Here is a 23099-nt window from a genome sequence, read left to right on the forward strand (position 1 = left end):
TCTGGAAGCTCGCTTCTAATTTGAAGCCGTTATCACAATGGCGACTTCCAGTGAAGAGGTGGCGCCTCATTCCATCGACCGTACGCCAGAATATGAAGAGTTCATGGAGAAGCTTAAGGAATTTCACAACAACCGTGGCACCGTCTTGGACCCCGAGCCCAAGGTTGGTCTGATTCATCTCGATCTCTACAAAGTTTTCAACCATATTGTTGCTAGCGGCGGCTACGACAAAGTCTCGGAAGAAAAATTGGCGTGGCGTCGCATGGCTGCTGAACTCGGTCTCTTCTCCAACAACGAAGCGTCGACAGCCTTTGCGCTCAAGGAAAAGTTTTACAAGAATTTGGCGGCCTACGAAATCAAGACGGTATACGGGAAGGAGCCCCCCCCAAAAGATATCCTCGAAGATGTCACTGCCAAAGGTGCCGGCCTCTTAATGAGAACTCGAGAAAACTTTAGAGGCAAGAGAGATAGCAATGTGGCAGGCAATGACTCTGCTGCCTCTGGAGATGACGGAACACCCGTGCGCGAACGTCCTACCGCCGACGTTGTTTCCAGTGCCAGAGCCTCGCGCGGTTTGCGAGAAGCCCCTGCCCAACGTGTCATCTTTCAGCCTGACACCGGCCCCAGCAGAATCACACGACAGACCACGAGTCAACATGCTACAGCCAACTCCCCTCAAGTCCAGGGTCACCCAGGCATGCAAGGACAACCAGGCATGCACGCTCGCGGTCCCTCCATCGCACACCACCCGCCGAAGCCTGAAAATACGTCCACCTCAGTAACAGCCTACCAACCCCGACACGTGAAGCCTCTGCAATTGCGACCCGTCGCGACACCTAGCAATGCGCCGAGCGAATTTCCCCGGACACGGTTGTCATATCGCGCCTTGCCGGAGCCCCGCCAACCTATGCTTCCTGGAACCGGCTTTGACGGCCCAAATATCTATACCCGCTGTCTGAATGCTCTGAGATCACGAATACCTACCGAGCAGGCTTTCGCACTGAATCACCTCGTCAAAATTTCCTTTGAGCGTGGTGACAAGTACAAGTTTGATTCCTTCCCTGGCCTAGCCGAGGGCCTCGTTGAGAAAGCTCTTGAAGTCGGAGGGCTCTTTTACTTCGTCAACTGGAAAGTCTCTTGGGATCCCGAGGAGGAGTCTTCGGAACTGGGTGTTTTGGATGGCAATTATGGAACTCCAGATATCCTGGAGAGAATCGGAAACCTGGTTGAAAAGAGCACGCCTGACATCCTCCAAACCGGAGAGTACTTTGACCGAATGGTGCTCATTACCGAGGCCATTTTAACGATACGCAACATGGTCACACTACCCGAAAACGCGCACAACATGTCTGAGTTCCCTCCAGTCAAGGACCTAATTTGCATTGTTTTACATTTGCCTGAGAAGGACTCACTCGTGGAAATCAAGCATATGGTTCTCGACATTGCTGAGCAGATCACGTCATTTATGGTATTGGACCCGGATGACCCCTTATACAGGACGCTCCTGGCGCAGATGACTTCGGATGACCGTGGTACCATTCTGAGCGCGTTGCGTGCGCTAGGCCGCATCTCCATGAACCTGGAGACCACTAATCTGCTCAACGAAGTCCCTGGCGACATTCTACAGCGAATCACAAGCTGGTTATTATTGAATGATGATGAGCTTATTGATGCCTGCCTCGACTTCTTGTACCAGTACACAGCTGTTGTTCCTAACTTGGACAATTTGATGCGTTCCACGCACCCAGAGGGACTTGTCGATCAACTTGTGCGCCTTCTAGCCCATGGTGCCCGCAAGGTCCAGTATGATTTCATCTTGGCTCCAGAGGAGCGACTACCGGCCCGCGATGAAGTGGCGCCCATGCCCGAGGACCTCCTACAGGAGATGCTGAAACTGGAAGAGCCCGATAGGGTGCACCAGTGGGTCAAGTCATTCTTTGACGAGGACGGCTCTTCATTTGTCACTCAGCTGGCTGCCTGGCAAGCATACCAGGCCGCCTTTTCATCTCCTCTCAAGGACATGCAGCAGCAGATGATTACACCCGCCGACTTCATCAGAAACAGTACGGCCGTCTACAAGGGTTCCAACGCGCAAGTGCGCGCAAATGGCGATGGCCAAAAATTTATCATCCATGGCATCCGTGCTCGGCCTAATCCACTGACACTCGATGGCAAAGAATACGGACGCTGTCTTTGGGCAAGTGACCCGACTCGCCGCAATGCAAAGTGTGGCCACTTTTTCCTTAGGACGGAACAGATGTGGCACCACATTCTGACCACACATCTGGAGGCTGCTAGTGACAACGACGGGAAGTTTGAAAACGCCGAGAAACCTTTCGTGTGTACCTGGGGCGAATGTAAAAAACACGCCAAGCCGACAAAGATGCATCTCCGCGACTTTGCCCGCCACGTCACAAGTCACATCTCTGGTGTCATTTCTAGCTCTGCGGGTGTCAATATCGACGGCGTCGCGCCGCCCAAGAAGTGGATTGTGCCAGCCAAGACGATGCCGGTTACTTTTGAGGAAACTGTGACTGTGCGGGATGAGCGCAATCCGCAGGCGCCCCCCCAGGCTGCCGGCATCCCGCTCAGCGCGGTGTTGGTGCTGCGCAACATTGCGCGCAACATTGTCAAGACAGAGGCGGAGGAGGAACTGGTCAAGCAGCAGCGCAACACGGAGGAAAAGGGCGGATGGAACGAGCGCTTGTTCCGCGCCTCGACGCCACGTCTGTACGAGTTGTTGGCCGAAAATAGACCACTGGTGAGTTGCCCAATGCCAAATCAGCTGCTGTTGCGAATGAATACTAATAAATGTGACGCAGAGCCCGTACATTGCTTCCCTACTCGACTTGATCCGGGTCGAAGTTGAAGTTGGCCATGATGATGACGAGGACAACGACGAGTAAAGCCATGGCGGGTTTATCACTTGTTGAGCGATGCCGGAACGAAGGGCGAAGTTGTCAATGGCGTATCTGGAGCGCGGTGCCTACCTGGTTTTATTTTAATGGCTATTTCAGTTTCATTTTGTGTTTTGCAACGCGCACCGACGCAACCCAGGCAGCTGGGAGGAGGTAGAGTGAGCATGGATTGGCGCTCAAACTCGTCGGTTTAGCCGCACGGAGAGACTAGAATTTGTACGAGTATACCAATCGATGTATTGTTTTGTTTCTTGATCTAGAGTGATGCAGTCTAGGTCAAGCACCGGACATTTTGAGTGCCGACCACGCGCCAAACGCCAAGGTCGTCAGCCCATCCCTATGCAAGAGAGGCAGTAACGAAAAAGTAGAGAACACAAAGTAGAGCAAGGAAAACAAGGCGAAGCAAAGAGCGAAACTAAGCATTGTTGAGCGACATGGCAACCTTGTAACCATGGTCGTCTAAAACTCGCATCGCTGCCAGGCAAACATTTATACTAGATCCCTCCACCTGGCCCGTACGCACCTGCGCAAGAGATCCTTTGTTTCATCGAACCCTAGTATCGAGAGTATTTAAGGACCCCAAAGCAATCCGTGCGTAGTCGCGCGCGCCTAAGCTACTGAGTGGATCAGAAAAGCCCAATACGTGGTATGAGCACACTCTTTATTACTCCTAGGAAAACAGTTCTTTCTACACCGATGAGGTACGTCGGTCCGGCAGAAGGTCGTCGAAGCCAGTAGCCTGACATCGTACATACACGTCGTCACCATCATTCACAAGGGACCAGGGATAAGTTGAGGGTCGCAACGCTCATCAACTTGACTTGAACCCCATTTCGCAGAGATTGACGTCATTGTCCAGTTGCGAAAGGATAGGGTTATGTTCTCAAGCAATAAAATTCAGCAAACAAGCTTCGAAAGAAATGGACAAAGAGTTTTTGTGGTGCCTGACGTCGTGGGCGTTGTCAATGGATTCGATATTTTGATTCGATGTTAAGCGGGCGTTGAACTAATGCCAGGATTTAGCAAACAAGTATTCGCCAAGCAATAAGGATGCTAGAATATCCTTCCGATGTAGATCGATGGCACGAAACGCGCTTGACGCAATATGAGGAGCCGAAAAAATGGAGTGCATGCATTGTGGGCAAACAAAGAGCCAATCGCCAGCTTTCGCCCGATTTTTTGCATCCAAAAATAACTGGAGCGCATTTCCTTGTTCTTACTGGCGCCAACGCGGGGAGCGGAAAAGAAGTCATGTTTGAGTTGAAAAGATAAATGAAAAGAGCCTTTGCTGTGAGCGACGGCGCGCGATATCGCTCTTCAGTGCTTCCCTGGCTCGGCATGTCTGGATCAGGCAATCCGCTAGTTCTGTAGGCCAGCAGAGATGTCACCAGTGGCACTGAGTAGGTGTGCTGGTAGATGGTTTCTCCGATGGTATCATCCACTAGACAACCCTGGGAATAATATGAGGGCGCCATCGCGTGTGCTTGCCATGCTGTTCTCCCCCCTTCTCTCAGCTGACTGTGTGTACCCCTTGGCTTGGCTGATGTGACGGCTTTTGTGGACTGCATGAGAAATGTCAAGGTAGCAAAGACGGATCGACGGCGTTGCATCCAGCCAGCGTCTGTAACACGTCATGACGGCGATTGCGGAGACTATCAGTACAGTGTCGAGCTCCTCATCCTGGCAGCATTTCTACCACGTTTTAGTAATTGTGACGTATACGGATTAGTGAGGTGTCTCGGCGCAGCATGGTAAAGGGGTTGTGGTTGGCAGGGCGAAGAGGCCCCGTGGTAGGCGGCTGTTCTCTACTACTGGCATCGCATAGTTATCCGTACTTGCATCCGTAACGTGCGCCTTGTCTCTTGTGCTAGTCATTTCACACCGAGTAGGCAGTCATGAAAGGCTCAAATACCAGTAACACACAGCCCAGGCCACGTTGTCTCCGCGATTGGGGCCGGCTAGTCGCTAGTCACAGTATGAGTTGCCTTGGCTGGGGGCTCTGTTGTCTCCTTTTGAGGCGTCTTCAACGAGCAAGTAGTGCCGGAACTAGCTCCCCGGTAGAGGCGAATCTCAGAATGGTGCATGGGTTGGGCCCCAGACAGTGGCGGCAATCCCTGTGTGCCCAGCTAGTCGGGTCTATCTCTTGTTGAGAAATGATGGATGAGTGGCAGAGACTAGGTTGCTGGTCACGGCGCCGGGCCTCGCGGCTTCGGTAACGGAACAGAGACATTGGTGGCATCAGGAGGGGGTCCCCGAAATAAGCTCATCAGCGAGAACCCAGCTCTGTTCCGTGTTGAGCATGGATAGTATGTCACGCGGACTGCAAAAATATTACGAATAGCAAGGATCGGTATACCTGAAATGATGCAAACCCGGTGCTTCTTTTTGTGTCTGTTTCATGGCGCATGAAGAAAGTCTGAGCTTTGCGTTGGACAGCTGGCAAGCTGGTAACTGGAGCTTGGTATTATTAGCCAGCGTGTGGCAACCGTCCGAGCGAACAAGGCGAAGGAGCGGCCTGGTGGTGGTGGGCATCACTTTGCGCCGGCAAATGTTGAGTGCGACAACGGATCATGCCCAAATACATTCATGTCGACGCCAAAGTGGAAGCAGTTGCGGTGTGGGCATGAAGTTCCAAGATGTTGTCCATACACAGGACGAGAAATATGGCTGCCTAGGAGCCGTCACTAGCGAGACCCAGATGAGAGCCACCGACGCCCACTTGCGACAGGCGAAGAAAAGTTTTCGAGATGGAGGGCAAGCAGCTAACTATGCTGAGCGGGGGAGGACCTTTGGAAGGAGAAATTTTCTGGAAGCCCAGTAATTTGTGGGGGAGCAGTGTCGTCGTAGATGCACGCCCATAGCTCGGGCAACTCATCTTGTCCGGTGGTGCTGGCGGAGGTGCGGTGCACGGATGGGATGCAATGCATCCGAATGGCTGCGTGGCTGCAGCAGCGTTTACGACGGAGCTAGAGGTTAGCTGCAGATGGCTTGGGTAGGGTGTCAAATTTGAGAGTCTGTCGAGTGGCTGCCCGGGATTCTTTGGAAACGAAGAGACTGTGACTATGCTGGGAGTTCCCCAACTTTCAGTTCCCCAATTGTCAGATTTCTGGTGATAGCCTTCTCTTGTGCGACCAAAAAATATGGCATGTTGTGACTGACTCTTTAAAGTGAGGCATTTGAAGACAGCGGGACAATTCTCGCCTCCTTGTTAGAGGAGCTGGCCGCGAATCTGCCCGCAGTGTGCAGCTGTTGCCCAACTGTGAACACAGCATCCTCTGTTCTCGACGCAAGTCGTCTTCACAGTGGCTGGCCATGTTGCTCCGGAGTGGCCTGCATCTTGCTTGGTGTTGTGCATGCAGCAGTCGAGGCACCCCAGCGTCGGGCAAGCCGTGCGTGAGCAGCGAGGCAACGAGCGCAACCACCACCAATTTTCAGGTCATGTGAAGTTCTTGTGCGACGCGGCGTTGGGCGGCGATTTGTCGAGGGAGTTACCCATCACGGTGCCAACTCGGCCGCGGCAGGGCTGCGTTCCAACGCCGCAAAAAGGCTGAAAAGGCGAGCACGACGTTATTCGTCTGTCTGGAGAAGACTGGGGTTGGGCGCATCGTCGGGCTTCTACTTGGTGCGGGGGAAGGATGGTCGCCGCCGGCTGGGGGCGGAAGCAGCTGGCCATGGAGAAAAAAGTTTTCTCAGGAGAGGAGGCATCGTGAAGAATAAAACAAGGCGGAAGACGGCCCGCAGAGGCAATCTTGATCTGTTTGCGAAACGGCTTCCTCTGTAGCCAAGGCCATGTCTCGTGTCCTTGTCGTCAACGCATGTAGCTTAGCGGTGGCGAGGCAGAGTAGCATAAAACAAGATCCTAGATCTCGGCAAGGCGAAGCGTAAAAACGGCCCTGCTTTTTTTTTTTCGTCGCTTGAACCCCACGATGTGCAGCTCGGGCGGCACGTCACGATGGGGTGGAACTGTGGTGGTGGAGGAGGGAGGGGGATGCGGAAGGCAAGGTGGGCGGCTGCGCCTTGTCTCACCGTTTCCAGAAGCCTTGGAACCGTTTTCAGGGACCAAGTGGCAAGGCTTGCAGCGCTCCCGTCTTGCTGGGAAGGCGCTAGGCCAAGGCAGGCAGCGCCACATCTCTCCCGCAGCGCAGTGCAGCGTAACAGCCGGGACCCAAAACGGCAACAGGGCGATGGGGATATTACTTAGTGTATAGTTTATTACGGTGGGCAGACAAAATGTGAGATACTTACGGAGTTGTGATTCCCTTTGGACAGGCATTGATTGGCACAGGCCTGCTGTCCCCGCGTGCGCCAGTTGGGGGCTTTTATTTGAGGTTTGCTTGGGCGCTCCTGTATTCGTGCAGTCCGTCGTCTAGAGTGCACACACCCCCCTTCCTCAAGCCACCACGCTAACACTCCCGCCACGTCAGCGATATCGGCAAGGAACGAGTTGCAAAGAAAAAAAAAAAACTTGTTGCTGACTGACTGAGTGTCGATTGCGCAACGTCACCAACGCGGATATTGTTTGCGAAGGAGGGGGTGGCATGTAGCCTAGAAGACTTTGCTAGACCATTACGAGTTCATACGAATAGGTGCGCCCGTCGACGCCCCTTTTCTGAACGCGGGCAAACCACTTTTGTACCCCAAGAATTGGAACGCCTGCTGGATTACAGATGGTCCTTGCGACCCCGGCCAACGTGCACATGGCCTCTGAGTTTTTTACCGTGTAATTACCTGTAGGCTGTACTCCCCTGCGCAAAAAAAAAAAACATCAGCGAGACCACCTGACCTACTTTGGCATGACAAAAGACAATTATATGCTGAGCTGGCATCCTTGCTGTTTTTTCCCCTGGGCGGGCGAATAATGAAGCTGAACATGCATATGCGCGGTGCGGCGTGCCAGCCAGCCGAGGAGGAGGGAGGAGGTGTGGTTCATGAGAAATCAAGCTTTTGGCATGGCGGCTTGGTTGGCTCTGGAACCGACGCCACACTTGAGGCTGGCGTTTGGACGACTCGGTCGGGTTTGCGTTGCGACACCCTTTTTTACGAGCATAGGCAAAAAAAAGATGGTTGTATCCAAGGTATCTCGGCATATGCAAACCATACTTTTGGCCTTGTTTGTTTTCCGGCACTGCGAAAAAGAAACGCCATGGGCAGTTGTCTTGGCTGCAGGAGCCAGCGGTTGCTGCTGGTGCAGTGTGCTGTACTGTAATCCGGTAGCGAGGCCACATTAGGGATCTGACGCCCAACACTCCCCTCCCCTGTAAGCCAGGCCCAGCCTGTCTAAATTATCATCACATTTGGGAGAGGGCTGTGTTGCTCGTACGTCCTGTCTCTCTCCCTGGCGCTTCACATCTCCCGACATCTCTCCGTTGGACATGCAAAAGGTTGGACTGCATGCGGGATGCTGCATTCCTCCGCCAACAGTGAAAATGGCTGAGAAAGAGGCCAACAAGAGCGTCGAATCACTGACGGTCAAGCTGTTTCACTTGTTTCTGCTCACTGCATCATATGAATTCGTACTGGAACTATTTCTTTCGACGGGTTCATCGTGCCACATCCTATTAACTACCAGTAGGTACCTACTAAACTACTAGGTACCGTTTGGCAGTTGCTAGGGACTTGACTAAGAAACCCCGTCAAATCGTGTTTGACCAAGCAACAGTGTGCCCTTTAAACACTGTTCTTGCAGTGAATGTCTGGAAAATTTTCTTTGTCCAGAGTAACTACCTACCTTGGATAGACGAGTTAATAACCAAGCTGTAACAAAAATAGCAGCAACACAACTTGGCCACCCGGGCTGGCCGCCAGCACTAGAAGGAAAAAATTGTCTTGCAGCACCCAGTAGCGGCTTGCGGCCCTAGCACGACCCCACGCGTCCACTAATCGCTCCCCAAAAGACCCAGATTTAGCGTCCACTGCGCCCCAATTGTTTGTTTTTTTCCTTTGCTCCAGGCACCCAGGGCAGCAGTCCTCGCAGTGAGATGGCATTGATTCACCTGCGTCCGGCCATTCACACACGCCCCATCCCCACCCACCCCTTGAACTTGGTCCCTCCAGCCTGCCGCGACACCAAACCGACGCACGCACTCCGTTCCCGGGTCGCCCCAGGCACAGAGCCTCGACACAGATATATATCTGCCCTCCTCGAACTCTCCCACCGGGCCGGTTTCTTGTTCTTTGTCCATAACCATCTCTGTCCATCTTTCATCTACGTGTTCATTGACTTTTTGTCCGTCTCTCTGACTCTCACCTCTCAACGACTTACACACTTCTTTCCTCTCCTCCTCCTCCTCCTCCTCCTCCCTCAATTGCAACACCACCAACTCCTCCCACCAACCACACACACACACACAACAGACATCATGTCTTTTGCTGCTCGCAACGTCCTGCGGTTGTCCCGCGCCGCCGCCGCCACCCCCGTCTCGCGCCTCCCCGCCGTCCGCGCCTTCACCGCCACCGCCGCCCAGCGCGTCTCCGACACCACCAAGAAGAACAACGTCGTCCGCGAAAAGGAGGTGCCCGCCACCATCTACGACGGGCCCGGCTCTGGTGACAAGCTCACCGTCCAGGTCCCCGATGGCGCCAGCAAGGTGCCTCTGGAGAGCCCTGCACCCGCCGCCGAGAACGAGGCCATTGAGCCCCTGACAAAGAAGGTCTTCGAGACCCTACCGCGCACCGTCCGAAACATGACCGTTTTCGGCAAGACCATCATCATCACTGGTGGTGCCCGCGGTCTCGGCAACCACATGGCCCGCGCCTGCGCCGAGGCCGGCGCCAAGAACATTGTCATCTTTGACGCCAACCAGGAGCTGGGTGACGAGGCTGCCGCCGAGCTCCACGAGAAGTCGGGCATCCCCGTGTCCTTCTTCAAGGTGGATGTGCGTGATGGTGCCGCGATCAATGCCGCTGTTGACTCTGTTGTCGAGATCTATGGTGCTCCCGACGTTCTCGTCAACTCGGCCGGTATCGCCGACTCCAACATCAAGGCTGAGACTTACGACCCGGCCATGTTCCGCCGTCTCATCGACATCAACCTTACCGGTACCTTCCTCATGTCCCAGGCTGTCGGCCGCGCCATGATGGCTGCCGGCAAGCCGGGCTCCATTGTCCTGGTCGCCTCCATGTCTGGCTCCATTGTCAACTACCCCCAGGAGCAGTCCTGCTACAACGCTTCCAAGGCTGGTGTTATCCAGTTCAGCAAATCCCTCGCCGCCGAGTGGGCCAAGTACAACATTCGTGTCAACACCATCTCTCCCGGTTACATGGACACCGCTCTGAACCGCGTCCCCGCCCTCGAGGCTCAGAAGAAGATCTGGCGCGGCCTGACCCCTCAGAACCGTCTAGGCAACGTCGACGAGCTCAACGGTCTCTGCGTCTTCCTGGCTTCTGACTCTTCTAGCTTCATGACTGGTAAGTCTATATTCCTTCAAGCAATTGAGCCCCACTTGCCCCAAACTTGCACCCAAATCGTCCCCATCAACCCCCCATGATTCCAGACACTCGAATATTACACAAAGTCGACAAAACATCACACGGAATAGACACCATCTAACTTCTGAGCAGGTGCCGATTGCCTCATTGACGGTGGTTATTCACTCTGGTGAACGCCTTTTCTAGGCTATTTTACGCTATTCTCCTATTCATTCGCATCAAAATGAAGCTATTCACACCTCATTTGACCTACCACTTTTTAATGGAGTGAGAGATATATACAGAGCATGTCCCACGACCCGGCCATGCCTACACTTGCATTTCTGCGTTTCTTTTTGATTTTTTTCAGTCCCACATTGCTCTCGACCGAGTGCTGGAGTTTGGGGAAAGATCCCGCTGGCCTTCTTTTGTTTCAATTTTACTTTTTGCGCCAAAAAAACACGAGATGAGGGGAGAATCGCAGCCATAGAGACTCGGGTTTTATGAAACCGGGACCTGGTCCAAAACCAAAGCAGTGCGTCTGCGGGGCAGACAATAGAGTTGTACATTGAGAGTCGTATATACAACAGACATCAGTGCCTAATATACCACATAAAATTTACGCGCCTTCTCCAGTAAACATGCTCGAGTCCTTCAACGACGACCCAGTGGTGAGACGTATATATTCTCGCTAAGCGTTGTTTCACGGCCCCCTTTCACAGTAACCATAACCATATTTCACGGTCGTTAGTTACTGCACTTCCTCGTTTGCCCGTTTTCTTCTGTGACTAAATCTGCAACTGAAAACACAAACCAAAACAAGGCAACATACCCTCTCGTTTGCCAGAGAATTGCGTCTTCTACACAGCTAAGCCGCCATAACAACTCAGTTCCACGCAAACCTCCTCGACCCCATCATCCGTGCAGGTAGGCAATATCAATATTTAAGCTTTTTATGCTTCAAAACTTTCTCTAATAATCAATACTCGGTTGCTAACGTTTTGTTTGCACACAGCTTACCTGCCGCCAGAAATGTCCCCGGCGAAGGTATCAAAGGCGGAGAAGTCCGCCGCAGCTCTTCAACGCCGGCGCCAAATAACGGAGCTGGACCAAATTCACTCCGAAATAAACAATCACATTGACCGTCATAAAGGCCCCCCGAATCTTGAAGCGGAGCTGAGCAAGCTACTTTCAACGGCCCATACTACACATCGTCAACTTCAGCAAATCTCCCCTCTGAATGCCGACCTCAACAAACTTTGGGAAGTCATAGACCTCCAGAAATGTCTCAACGATGCATATCATTCTGTGATTATGATGTACTTGCAGAAGAAAGGGAGCTCTGCCCACAAACAGGCCAACGCGAAGCTTGACGACATGTCTGTCGAGCATACAGTTGCCGGGGAAGACACTACCGCCATCATTGCCCAGATCAACAAGGAAGCAGACGGTGGAAACAAAGAGGCACAAGTCACACTTGGTTTTGACTGTGTAGACAGTTTCGCAAACACATTGAAATATGCTCATACGACCGAATCAGTCAACATGGCAGATGCCAACAAAAATGTATGGAGCTCGGCACGGGTGGGAAGACTGAGGCAAGCTGAGATGAGGGTTGGCGAAGCGACTCAAGGTCAAGGAGCTAGTTCAACGCAGCAGAGTCTGGGATTTTCACTCGCGGCGTTTGAGGACCGTACTGATTTCTGATCGTCTGGAGCAAATTGGTAACAGCTGCTGTGTTTTCTCATGAAGAGCACATCCAAAGTCCCTGTAGAATAGACCATCCATTTTTCCACCGCATACTAATAGTCTTCTTTCTAAAAATATTCACACATAGGTTGTTGCCCCTCACTTTAAAATCCCTCTATGCGGGTTCCAATATTCTTCTTTGAAGCAACGTTGACGAGATGCGTACCAACAACGAGATCCATCAGGCCCAGACCGACGCTCTTGTACACAACGGTGCCGTCGCGTAGCCAGCGCACCATGTGGTCTTCTTTTTTCTTCTTCTCGCCCTGGTCTGACGATGAGGCAGACTTTGTGCGAAAGGGAAGGTGGAACGTGGACTTGTGGTTGGATGAGGTCGAGCTGGCGGGACTGCCCGGGCGCGAAAGCTGATTGCCGTATACGCTGGACATGGCTGAGCTAGAGTCAGCGGTATCGCTGCGTTCGAATTCGCTGGCCACATCAGACGCGGACGCTTCGGCTTCGGATTCCTCAACCCGTAGTTTGTGAAGCATGACGAGCTCTCCGAGCCTGTTCTTGTCAGTCAGTGTCCGACGAGTGCAGGGTGCGCTTCCACGTACTCGACTAGGTGCGTCGCAGGAATCTTGGCCGCAATAATTTCGCCTGCTTCCAGGAGGACACCCTCCAAGGTGTCCACGACAATGACGCCGCCCTCTTCTGCGTGCTTGTGGAAGTGCCGGTGCGGCTTGTCCTGCTTATCATGGTGCTTCGTGACCTGGTGCAGCAGCGCCTCCGGCAGCTCGCGCATCTCTGGCGTGAAGCTGCCCACGGCCACAATCAGGCGGCCCCTTTTCCGGCCCTCGGTGTTGGTCAGGATGTGGGCGTCAAACAGGTCCTTGCGCGACGGCGTGCAGCAGTAGACGACGTCGGACGCGCGAATGTACTCTTTTTGCAGGCGGTCAAACTCGTGAAACGAGGGCGTCAGGAGGGAGAACTTGGCGTGCGCCCAGCCCTCGCGCTCCTTGACAGCCTGCGGGATGACGGCGAACTTTTTGAGAATCAGGCCCGCGCTCTCGGAGAAACGGTGGTTGATGATGTAGACGTGGCGGACGGTACTGCCGCGCATCATGAGGGCGAGGCGGACGTGCCAGTAGGCCTGGGCGCCGCTGCCAAAGACGGTGATGGCCCGCACGTGGTTGCGGCGCGACACCAGGCACGCGGAGCCAAGCGCGGTGCGGAACGCCGTCAGGCTACTGGCGTGGACGACGCCGGTGAGCTCACCGCCGGGGGAGAAGAGGTTGACGACGCCGGTCGGGCTGATGGGCTTGACGGAGGGGTCCTCCTGCAGGGCGGCGGATGTGGTCAGCGACACGACTGTTTGCCTTGTTAGCGATGGCGGGGTATTTTGAGGGGGAAGGGGTTCCGGTGGAGAGCGTACCTTTGCAGCCCATGCCTTCTGGGCCGCAAGACGGCATGTAGAGAGTTGTGGCCTTGGTCTCGGGATGTTGCGTCGTGATGCGGTGCGGCTGCTGAAAGGCGTCGGCGCCGTCTACCTGCGAGCCCGTCGAGAACTCGTGCAGCGCCGAGGCGAGCACATGGCGAAACTCCTCGAGCTCGTCGAGGGTGAGGCTCTCCAAGATTGAGCTGACCTGGTCGTCAGACAGCACCGTGAGTGTCATGATGACGAATGCGCTCGGGGGATCTTATCGCGGGGTCGGAGGGGTAAGCTCGAGTTGGCGGGGTCGTCGAATGAGGGAGCGCGTGTTTGTCTGTAGGATGGAAGCTTCAACTTTGGAGCTGTAGGATCCGTGATTTTACGGCGACACTCGTGTGTATGCGACTACTAGCCGAATGGGATGCTCGAGACCAATGCATGGTGGTTTCGTTGGACGGAGTCAGATTGCTGGTGGCGTCACGGCGGAGGTGTTAGCTGCTCCACCGGACCCGCGACCGCTTGAACAAGAGGCCCGAGGCCGGACCAGGAGACGGCGAATCTACGCCGAATCGGATGGCTGACCTCGGATCCTTGATAGACTGGACGGACTGCACCGGGTTTGTTCCGTGTTGAAGGTGTAGGGTGAAAAGGATTGTGAAGGATGAATGAGAACCGGAACCCGAGGTGAAGCATGGCTGGAACGAGAGAACACTCAGCAGACATTGAAAAGAAAAATGAAGTGTGAAAACTCCGAAATGAAGCGCAACTTTGACCTCTCTTTAATCAAAGGTTCCTTGCGTCGGAAGTTGTTTGCGCAGGTTCTCATGGAATAGCTTCGGCGAGTGAGAACCATGAGGGGGGAACCAAGTCAATGAAGGCTATGAATTCTAGACAATTGAATAGAAAATTGGGTAACCTGTGATAAAATGCCTTTAGTAAGCTCTTTGTTCTGTTTATTTACCAAAAAATCTAGCAAATGCCTCGCGATCCGTCTTGCTACTCAACAACCACCCAGCGCGTAATGCGTTTTCTGTGAGCACCGAGTTGTCACCCAAGGCAGTGCTGTTTTCCACTGTGTATTTTCTCTTTGAAAACAAGATACTTCGAGCGCCATCACGAGTGTAATTTTTAAACCTGCATGGCTATAGTTACTACTAAGAGCCATTAAGTCGCTATATAAAGCCAGGGTCCGTCCCAAGCCACCTATGCCTCCGAATGAGTTGAACAATCGCGACTTGAGCACAGCTTCATACCTCAATCATAGCTGCCTCGCCTTCTAACAGGTAGTTGTCGGAAAAGCCTGGCTCAACGCCACTCCGCACGAAATGATCGTGGCACGCGAGCCGCATCACCTGCTCTTCCGTGTCGTCGCAGTAGCCCCAAAAGTCCGTCCTCATCATCAACGCGGCGCCCTTGGCGGCATCGAATACACCATCGTCGGCCACGATGAGCTCCACGGTATTCAATGCCTCGACACGCTGGTGCTCATCGTCGAATGCCCACGATGTGTTGCCGCGCAGGGCTAGTAACTCCTGCTGGATAGACACGGCCACGGACAGAAAGTCGGGATTAGTCGTTGCCTCACCGGCGAGGAGAATACTCGCGCGTCTCTGCCTCATCTCATACAGAGGCTTGATGAAAGCCATTACCCGTGCCTTGACATCCTCCCAGTACTGTGTCGGCTCTTTCGCCTCAAGCTGCTCGTATCCGTACGCTGTGTCTAGCTCTAGTTTGACCCAAAATGCGTCGAATACACAGCTAGCTGGTTGCTCAGAGATGAACAGCGACGTTCTACTTAAGCTATTTCATATCGTGTATCCGGTTAGTTACTACCAATGTCTTTGAGGCTCAAATGGACGATGTGCTGGTAAAACTCACTTAATGTAGAAAACGACTGACCCACGACCACTGGACTCTCGGTGAGGCCGGTCTACACAGAAGCACTCTTCGCAAAAATTACGCCCAGCAGCAGCTAAGACTGCGTTTGCCTCGTTGAGATGTAGTGGCATGAGTGCCTGATTCCAGGTATCGTATACAAAGGGCCTTTTCAGGCCCACCCTGCGCCCTGCTACTAGGAAGGTATCTCTCAGGTCTTTAAAGATTTGGTCGTACTCGGCGATCCATGGTGTTGCAAAGTGGACGTGCTCGATGGGGAGTTGTAAAATGGTCTCGGAGCGCTCCTTCAGGGTTTGTATGGCTGGAATGAAGACTTGTTCAAGCTCTTCCGTCGTCGAGGAACCAAAATGTCCACCCTTCTCAGAGAGGTCCTCACCGGAAAAATACGAATCCTGAACCGCATATGATCTCGCAATCCGTCGTTCCATGGCGGCTCGAAACTTCACATCGCCGTCGACCTTGGCAAGGTTGAGTGTCGTGCCATTGCGAAAGAGGGCAACAGCGGCGCTAGAATGCGAGTTTAGTTGATTATAGCCCTGTCAATATTGTTTGAACTAGTCACTCATTAGGAGTGAGCTCACCTGTATGAAGGACCGATGTAGAATCCGACAACGAAGCCTACTTGGCGATGGATCACACGTTCGCGCGCATCTGCTTGGCGCGAGATTCTATATTTTCGTTCTTGCCACGCGTCTATGCAGATTCCCTCAACGTGTGGATACAGAAACAAGGCAGCCAAGATAGCGCAAAAGACGATTAGGACTTGTAGGGTGGTAACACGACGGGCAATAGCTGGCATGGTGACGGGCGGCAAGAGCGTGTTTGGCGGTCGGCTCTAGAAAATCATCAACGAAAGACTTTTGTCCTGAGCTGTTGGCGCTCATATGCAACCGGAGATTTCTGGACCGGGCAATGTGAAAAGGCAGAATAAATCCTGGCCTGTCTACGGATAAATTAATATAGTATATAATAGTATATATTATGTGCAGTATTACAAGGAAGATTCAGAGCCCCGCTGTAACTACATCAGGTGGCCGAATTGATAATACATCTCTTTGTGTTAACAACAATTCAAGAATGTTTCAATAAATGAAAAGATGGAATGGCAATTTCTCCCCTTTTCAGGAATGCCTCATAAAACATACTTCCCTCAGAGATAATACGGCGTCATCCATGAGGGCCTGGAATAGTGTCGCTGACAGGTAAGGCCACTTTAACCAAGCGGTGCTGTGCGACCAGAGGCGAGCCCGCGGGGGACAACAAAAACGCGGATAAATATAATGATAGATACAAAGAAGATTAATAATATAAGAACAACAAAATAGTAATAATAGCCCTGGGGATATTATATCTCAGACCAGCAGTGTTTTGTATCACCATCAAGTTGGTGAAAGCCCACAAGCACGCTTTAGGGAAGCACTAGACATATTATGCTTATATCATGCCACGCGACCAATTCTTACTGGCTAATAAGACGAGAGCTTGCGGGTATAATATTGCCTTGCCAAGATGACCGCGGGTCAAAGCATGGTGGTTATTCGTAAAAGCCCGAGAACGCTGAGCTAGGCGTTGGTGAAGGGCATGCTATCCACTCGGAGATGAAATATCAGATGTGCAATGTTAACCATGTCAGGTCCCATACATTAACTACAGAAGAAATCATGTAAAGGGAGACTGTCTGCTGTTCTGTCGCTTTGAATCAGAGGTTCATTGCAATCGACTTTCAGGCTCCCGCCATTCGTTATACAATATGAGAAGCAGAGAAATTAGCCGCCGTACCGCAGCGGGAGTTCTCTTTTTCGGAACTTGTGCCGCACTTTCACCTTCCTTTTCGGGTGAAAATCCTTGTCCGATCAGCTGTGGACAAGTCGATCCCGGAAACTGGACTGTCTACCACTCCGTTGACCGTCTTGACTACTGCAACTCCTCCATCCTTCTCTCCTTCTCTGCTTTCAACCCTTTGGATAATAGCAATAATGCAAAGACCTTGCGTGCTTGTGCAGTTGAGAACACAGAGCGCGATAATGCCAAAGTATCCGTACGAGACATCCATGCGCACCAGGCCATCTCGCCCAACTCAGCCAAGGTCCAACCCTACTCAACCAACGAAACAGTGTCGCTAAGCCAAGAACAAAGTGTGCTGGCCCAGACTTTGTGGAATGAAGTATTGACTGTTGGTGAGGTTGACATATCAACCTCTCTGGAGCAACTACAGTCTCGCCTTGACGTGATGGATGCGTCCCATACGGTCGCTCAGCCGAGATTGCTCTTCCTCTACGACCCCCCGTCTTCCACATCAATAGGGTTCTATGCAGGTGCAGGCGTCATGACTTTTCCAATTATCAGCGCCTTGTCAGATTTCGTCGCATCTCAAGGATACTTTGGCGACACCTTGGTTCAAGCTTGCAGTTCTTTCCAAATGAACGGCACGTTATCAACGAACGCGACCTCTTCGGTCAAAAAGAACAGCATCGTTTTTGCAGCAGCCGGAATCGTCAGCGCCTCCGGACCAGGCAGCCTGGTCAAAGCACAGCGAGCTGTTGGCCAATGGGCAAACTCCAGTTGCGTCACAGAGGGTTATACGCAAACCTCCACCCTACCCGCACGTATCAAACTTGTTCCTTTGGCAAAGAGTGGCGGCAATCAGCTTAGCAAGCGAGGTACCTGCTCTACAACGTCCGTTGGAGGTGGTGACCTCTGTGCCGATCTTGCGAGGAGATGCGGGATTTCCACCACCGACCTGCTCAAGTACAACAACAATAACCGGGACGATTTCTGCACCACACTTCGAGTACCCCAGCTCGTCTGCTGCTCAGAAGGAAATCTACCCGTCCCAGTTTCTGACTCAAACGGCAACTGCAAGACACATGAAGTTCAGCCTGAGGAAAACTGCTGGTCCATGGCGAATGACAACTCGTTTCTCTTCTCCGCTGACGACCTCGAGGGTTTTAATAAAAATACCTGGGGCTGGGGTGGTTGCGGCAATCTACAGGCTGGTACTATCATTTGTCTTAGTCCGGGCAACCCCCCGCTTCCAAAGCCCATCCCCGGCGCCATGTGCGGCCCCGTCAAGCCCGGGACGGTTGCGCCACCGCCGGGTACGGTTCTCGCTTCTCTCAACCCCTGTCCCCTCAATTCTTGCTGCGATGTATGGGGATTTTGTGGCACTACTGAGGAGTTCTGCCGTCCTGTGCCCGCCGGGCAGACTCCAGGAGCTCCCCAGCCCATCGGAGCGCCGAACTGTATCTCCAACTGCGGTGCCGAAATTGTCAACAACGTGAGTCCAAGGCATGGCTGCGCTCAGAGGCAAACATACTAAATGATGAACTATTAGGAATCCCCTCCAGCCTCCTTCATCAGTATTGGCTACTTTGAGGGATATGGCATCTCTCGAAGTTGCCAGGATGTCGACATTCGCAACATCGACATGAGCAAATACACGCACATACACTTTGCATTTGCCACCGTAACAGCCGATAACTACGAAGTCAATATGGAAGCAACAATAAACCAGTACTATTACTTTAAGAGAACAAGTGGCGCCAAGAAGATTTTGTCTTTTGGCGGTTGGAGCTTTTCCACAGAGTATGTACAATTCCTCTACACTTAGGCCGTGCATGCTGACGAGTCAAAGGCAAGCTACCTATGGTATATTTCGTCAAGGAGTTCTCAACTCGAATCGCGATAAAATGGCACAAAAAATTGCCGATTTCATCATCAGCGAAGGCTTGGATGGAGTTGATATCGACTGGGAGTATCCAGCAGCGCCGGATATGCCTAATATCCCGACGGCAGACCCAGAGGAGGGTGAAAACTATTTCTTGTTCTTGCAAAAGCTACGTTCGATTCTCCCTCCCAGCAAAAGCGTTTCTTTTGCTGCGCCAGCTTCATTCTGGTATCTGCGCGGCTTTCCCATTGCCAAAATTGTCGACGTCGTCGATTATGTGGTGTTTATGACTTACGATCTCCACGGTCAGGTACGTTTCAACTAATTGATTGAGCATGTCCTGTCAGCTATAGCTAATAACAAGAATCTAGTGGGACTACGGTAACAAATGGACGGACTCGGGATGCCCCGGAGGAAATTGCCTACGCTCTCACCTCAATTTCACGGAGACAGTGAACGCTCTGTCCATGATCACAAAGGCTGGTGTACCGGCGAATAAGATTGCGGTTGGTATCGCGAGTTATGGTCGATCATTTCAAATGACAGACCCTCGATGTACTGGTCCTATGTGCACCTATACCGGAAGGGAATCGGGAGCGACTCCGGGACGCTGCACCAAGACTGCTGGCTATATCAGCAACGCTGAGATCCGTGAGATACTGACAACGAATCCAACAGCAAGGAAGTTCAGTGACGGCGATGGGGCCGATGTCCTGGTATACAATGATGACCAATGGGTCTCCTATATGGAGGATGATACAAAGGCAAGTCGGGTCAGCATGTATAAGAGCATGAATTTTATGGGGACGACTGATTGGGCGATCAGTCTCGATGATGCCGGTCTTGTAGACCAAGACTCCGATGACTATTTTGATGACGTTGGCGACGACTCGGGCGACCTTGGGTTGGGAAACTTTCCCGGCCTGGTATTTAAAGCAAAGAAAAGAAAGCTCGGAAAAGGCGCCGTGCAACCCAGTTACCATCCCAACTGCGACATCTATAAAGTCCGATGAAACAAAGCTGGCGTGAGGCCGGCGAGATCGCCGATGCCACAATGAAGTATTCCCCTCACAACAAGTTCCAGCGTGTACTTGACCTTTACTTTGGCCCCATTTCAGTAGGAGAGCACCAGCTCTTCTTCGGTAAGTCACGAAAGGCGCTGTACAAGATCAGCTTCGGATTCTCACAAACGCAAACCCCCGCACCTACACGGATAGACGTGGGCTACTTTGCTAATATGGTTGGATTCTAGACAATTTCGAAAGACTGTGGGAGTCTCATTGGGGTCTCAAGAAAAAGAAGAGTGGCAAGTCTCTAGGAATGAACCTTCACGCCAGGTTCTTCTGTGGCAATGGTATCTATGACGAGATTTGGGGTAAAAAAACATTATTTAATGTTTGTCTCCCGAGACACAACGCTCGCCAGGGTGGGATAACCTATCAGACCCTGGATGATTGGCAGAAGAAAAGTAATGTATATACAATCTTCTGTGAACACGCGACACACCACCGAGACACCATGTCCTTGTCCCAGGCGTCGGACGAGGCAGATGGGTGGAACTACCACTTGAACGTCATCAACATGTGGCAGAACAAAGTTCGACCACTCACTTTTTATCACGAGAACATGCACTGGAGACGAGTCTCGAGGCCATGGTGCGCTGCCAGCCTCGGAACAAACAAGAACGGGGCCGAGGTCCCCGAAAAGTACGGCCTCAGAGGCATTATGAATTTGCCTTACGAGATGAAGAAAAAGAACGCAGAAAACTGGGTACATATTCTTGAACATATTTTCTCTCAATTTGCTAACTTGGCAATTTAGTCTCTTGCTGCCATGGCCATGTGGATAATGGATGGATGGGGTGGCGATGTCCCGATACCAGTATACAAGGCCAAGCGTGATGAGATGGAGGAGACGCTGGATCTTGAAGAAGATGATGACTATGATCAAGAAGAAGATTACTATGATCAAGAAGAAGATGACTATGATCCAGAATGGGAAGCCGAGATGAAAAGAGCCGAAGAAGCATTCCAACAGAGTCTGTGCCTCTGTTCCATCTGCTAATGCCTCTACTGACTGATTCGCTAGATTATGACCCCGCCCGCATCAATCCAGCCAAGTTCAAGCCGCTTTTTGATGAAGACGAAGTCGTTCATGAGATCAAGTATGTATAATGTGTATACCGGTTCGGTTACAAGAACTCCACAACCTGCTTTGTTTTCAAGCATCAGCTGACCTGACGATTAGACACCGGTGTATTGAGGACACATGGTTGACGACTTTTCAATGTGCACTCCTGTGTCAGGACGGAATTTGCACCGAAACATTCGACGGCTTCGTCGTCTGTAGCAGCTGCAATGCGACGACAGACGAGCCTCTGTACAAGCGGGAAGAGTTTCGCGATACCTTTGGCGACGAGAACATGAGCGAGTGGAAGGTTTACAAGGGCCAGTTTCACGTCTCGTCGGGCGGGCTCCAGGCGGGAGAGGCCGTGGAGGGCGAGGCCGTCATCTACCGACACAAAGTTGCCGACTTCGTCTTTGAAGCCGACATTACATTTCCCGCTTCCGAAACCGGCGGCGATGCTGGCTTAATCTTCCGCGCGACACACCCCAACGATACCAAGTCCGGACACACCACTGGCTCTTTCTATGCCGGCATCAGCCCAAGCAGCGGACAAGTGTTCCTGAACGTCATGCCGTCCAACGTGTCGTTGGCCTCGGCCGAGACAAACGCAGAAGTGGGCAAGGCAACTCGGATCAAAGTGCAGGCCGTCAACGAGACCATCTCCGTATACGTGGGCGATATGCGCACTCCGAAGCTTGTGCAGAGAGATGCCACTTTTGACAGCGGCTTCAACGGCGTGCAGGTACATAATACCAGTGCCACGTTTTCCAATGTCGAAATTACCCCCGTGGTGAGACAACAAGGAATTCTCCATAACTGCAAAGGTTTCTATCGCGCAGTGGCGGGGGACACGTGTCAGGCCATCGCTGACAAGCATGACACAATTTCCCTTGCTCAATTGTAAGTTGTGCTACTATTCCTCACGTTGAGTCTTTTGCTTGTTCTCTCAGATGACTTACTAGCTCATATAGGCACTCTTGGAACCCGGCACTGCTGGACGGTATGTTATTCATGACACCCGGCCAAGCCATTTTGGTTTTTATTTTCAAACTAATCGTTCCGTACAGACTGTTCAGGCCTCAAGACGGACTACTTCTACTGTGTCGCAAGAGACGACGCCTTTCGCCTCAAGACCAGGTACAGCACCAGCTGCGATGGTGACGTGCACAACGACGTGACCCTCACCGGCAATGAGGGCAAGTGCATTGACACTGGATGCTCGGTCGGATCCCTGGATATCGCCAGCGGCGGTGACTGTCCCAACGGACAGGTACAGGTCAGCTACTGGGAGCTGCCCGGTTGCTCTGGCAAGTGGTTTGGCTTCGGTTACGCGAGCCGCGATACCTGTCGATCTCTTTGGACAAGTGGCTGGAAGTTTGGGTCGCTGCACTTGCGATGTGCCGACCCATTGTCCGACTGTGTAAGCCAGGGTACCTGCGTGGCCGATGAGGAACCCGCCAGAGGAATCTGCGAGGCGGTTCCTGCAGATCCTCCAGCAGCATTCAAGTTCCAGGCTCTCGCTCGCGCTGACTGCACCGGAGACGTGCACAAGGAACTGTCCGTGGATCATGGCAACGGCCTTTGCCTAGATACGGAATGCCAGGTTGGAAGCTTGGATATTGCAGAGCTCGGCGACTGTCCAGACGGTCAGGTTCGCATCAGCTACTGGGGAGGGGAGAAATGCGGCGGCGCATGGTACGGTTATGGCTACGGAAGTAGAAATACTTGCCGCACGCTGTGGTCAGCAGGATCAAAGTTCAAATCGTTGTGGCTCAGCTGTGCCAAAGAGAGTGACGACTGTGTGAGCCAGAAAACTTGCACCTCTGATCCTGAGCCGGCTGGAAACCTTTGTTAGTTGATCGCCAGCCAGCCGCGTCACTAATCACTACTACAAACCAACCACTACTGCCAGCAGCGTCCTAGCAACGTTGTATACGGAGCTAGGGCTTTCAAGAAAAAGATG

The 23099-nt window shown here is 52.5% G+C and overlaps 4 protein-coding genes across 4 annotated transcripts; 3 read left to right on the forward strand and 1 right to left on the reverse strand.

Moving 5' to 3' along the window:
• Positions 1 to 37: 37 nt before the first annotated feature.
• CCM_05113 (RSC complex subunit Rsc9) lies at positions 38 to 2906 on the forward strand (the record flags this gene model as incomplete). Its single annotated transcript, XM_006670259.1, has 2 exons — positions 38 to 2761; positions 2823 to 2906. 2 exons carry the CDS (start codon positions 38 to 40, stop codon positions 2904 to 2906), a joined length of 2808 nt encoding a protein of 935 aa, XP_006670322.1.
• Positions 2907 to 8344: 5438 nt separating this feature from the next.
• On the forward strand, positions 8345 to 10519 carry CCM_05114 (Short-chain dehydrogenase/reductase SDR; the record flags this gene model as incomplete). The annotated part of the gene is made up of 3 exons (XM_006670260.1): positions 8345 to 8486; positions 9273 to 10325; positions 10479 to 10519. The coding sequence occupies 3 exons, from the start codon at positions 8345 to 8347 to the stop codon at positions 10517 to 10519; spliced, it is 1236 nt and encodes a 411-aa protein (XP_006670323.1).
• Positions 10520 to 12178: 1659 nt separating this feature from the next.
• CCM_05115 (NAD(P)-binding domain) lies at positions 12179 to 13690 on the reverse strand (the record flags this gene model as incomplete). The annotated part of the gene is made up of 3 exons (XM_006670261.1): positions 12179 to 12581; positions 12632 to 13385; positions 13450 to 13690. The coding sequence occupies 3 exons, from the start codon at positions 13688 to 13690 to the stop codon at positions 12179 to 12181; spliced, it is 1398 nt and encodes a 465-aa protein (XP_006670324.1).
• A 3402-nt stretch (positions 13691 to 17092) lies between these two features.
• On the forward strand, positions 17093 to 22991 carry CCM_05116 (class V chitinase Chi100; the record flags this gene model as incomplete). Its single annotated transcript, XM_006670262.1, has 12 exons — positions 17093 to 18619; positions 18677 to 18927; positions 19064 to 19319; positions 19381 to 19660; positions 19688 to 19913; positions 20015 to 20151; positions 20262 to 20779; positions 20831 to 21047; positions 21098 to 21173; positions 21359 to 22036; positions 22108 to 22136; positions 22204 to 22991. 12 exons carry the CDS (start codon positions 17093 to 17095, stop codon positions 22989 to 22991), a joined length of 4983 nt encoding a protein of 1660 aa, XP_006670325.1.
• Between the last annotated feature and the right edge of the window lie 108 nt (positions 22992 to 23099).

Source organism: Cordyceps militaris (genome assembly GCF_000225605.1).
Source record: "Cordyceps militaris CM01 unplaced genomic scaffold CCM_S00004, whole genome shotgun sequence".
NCBI classification, from domain to species: domain Eukaryota; kingdom Fungi; phylum Ascomycota; class Sordariomycetes; order Hypocreales; family Cordycipitaceae; genus Cordyceps; species Cordyceps militaris.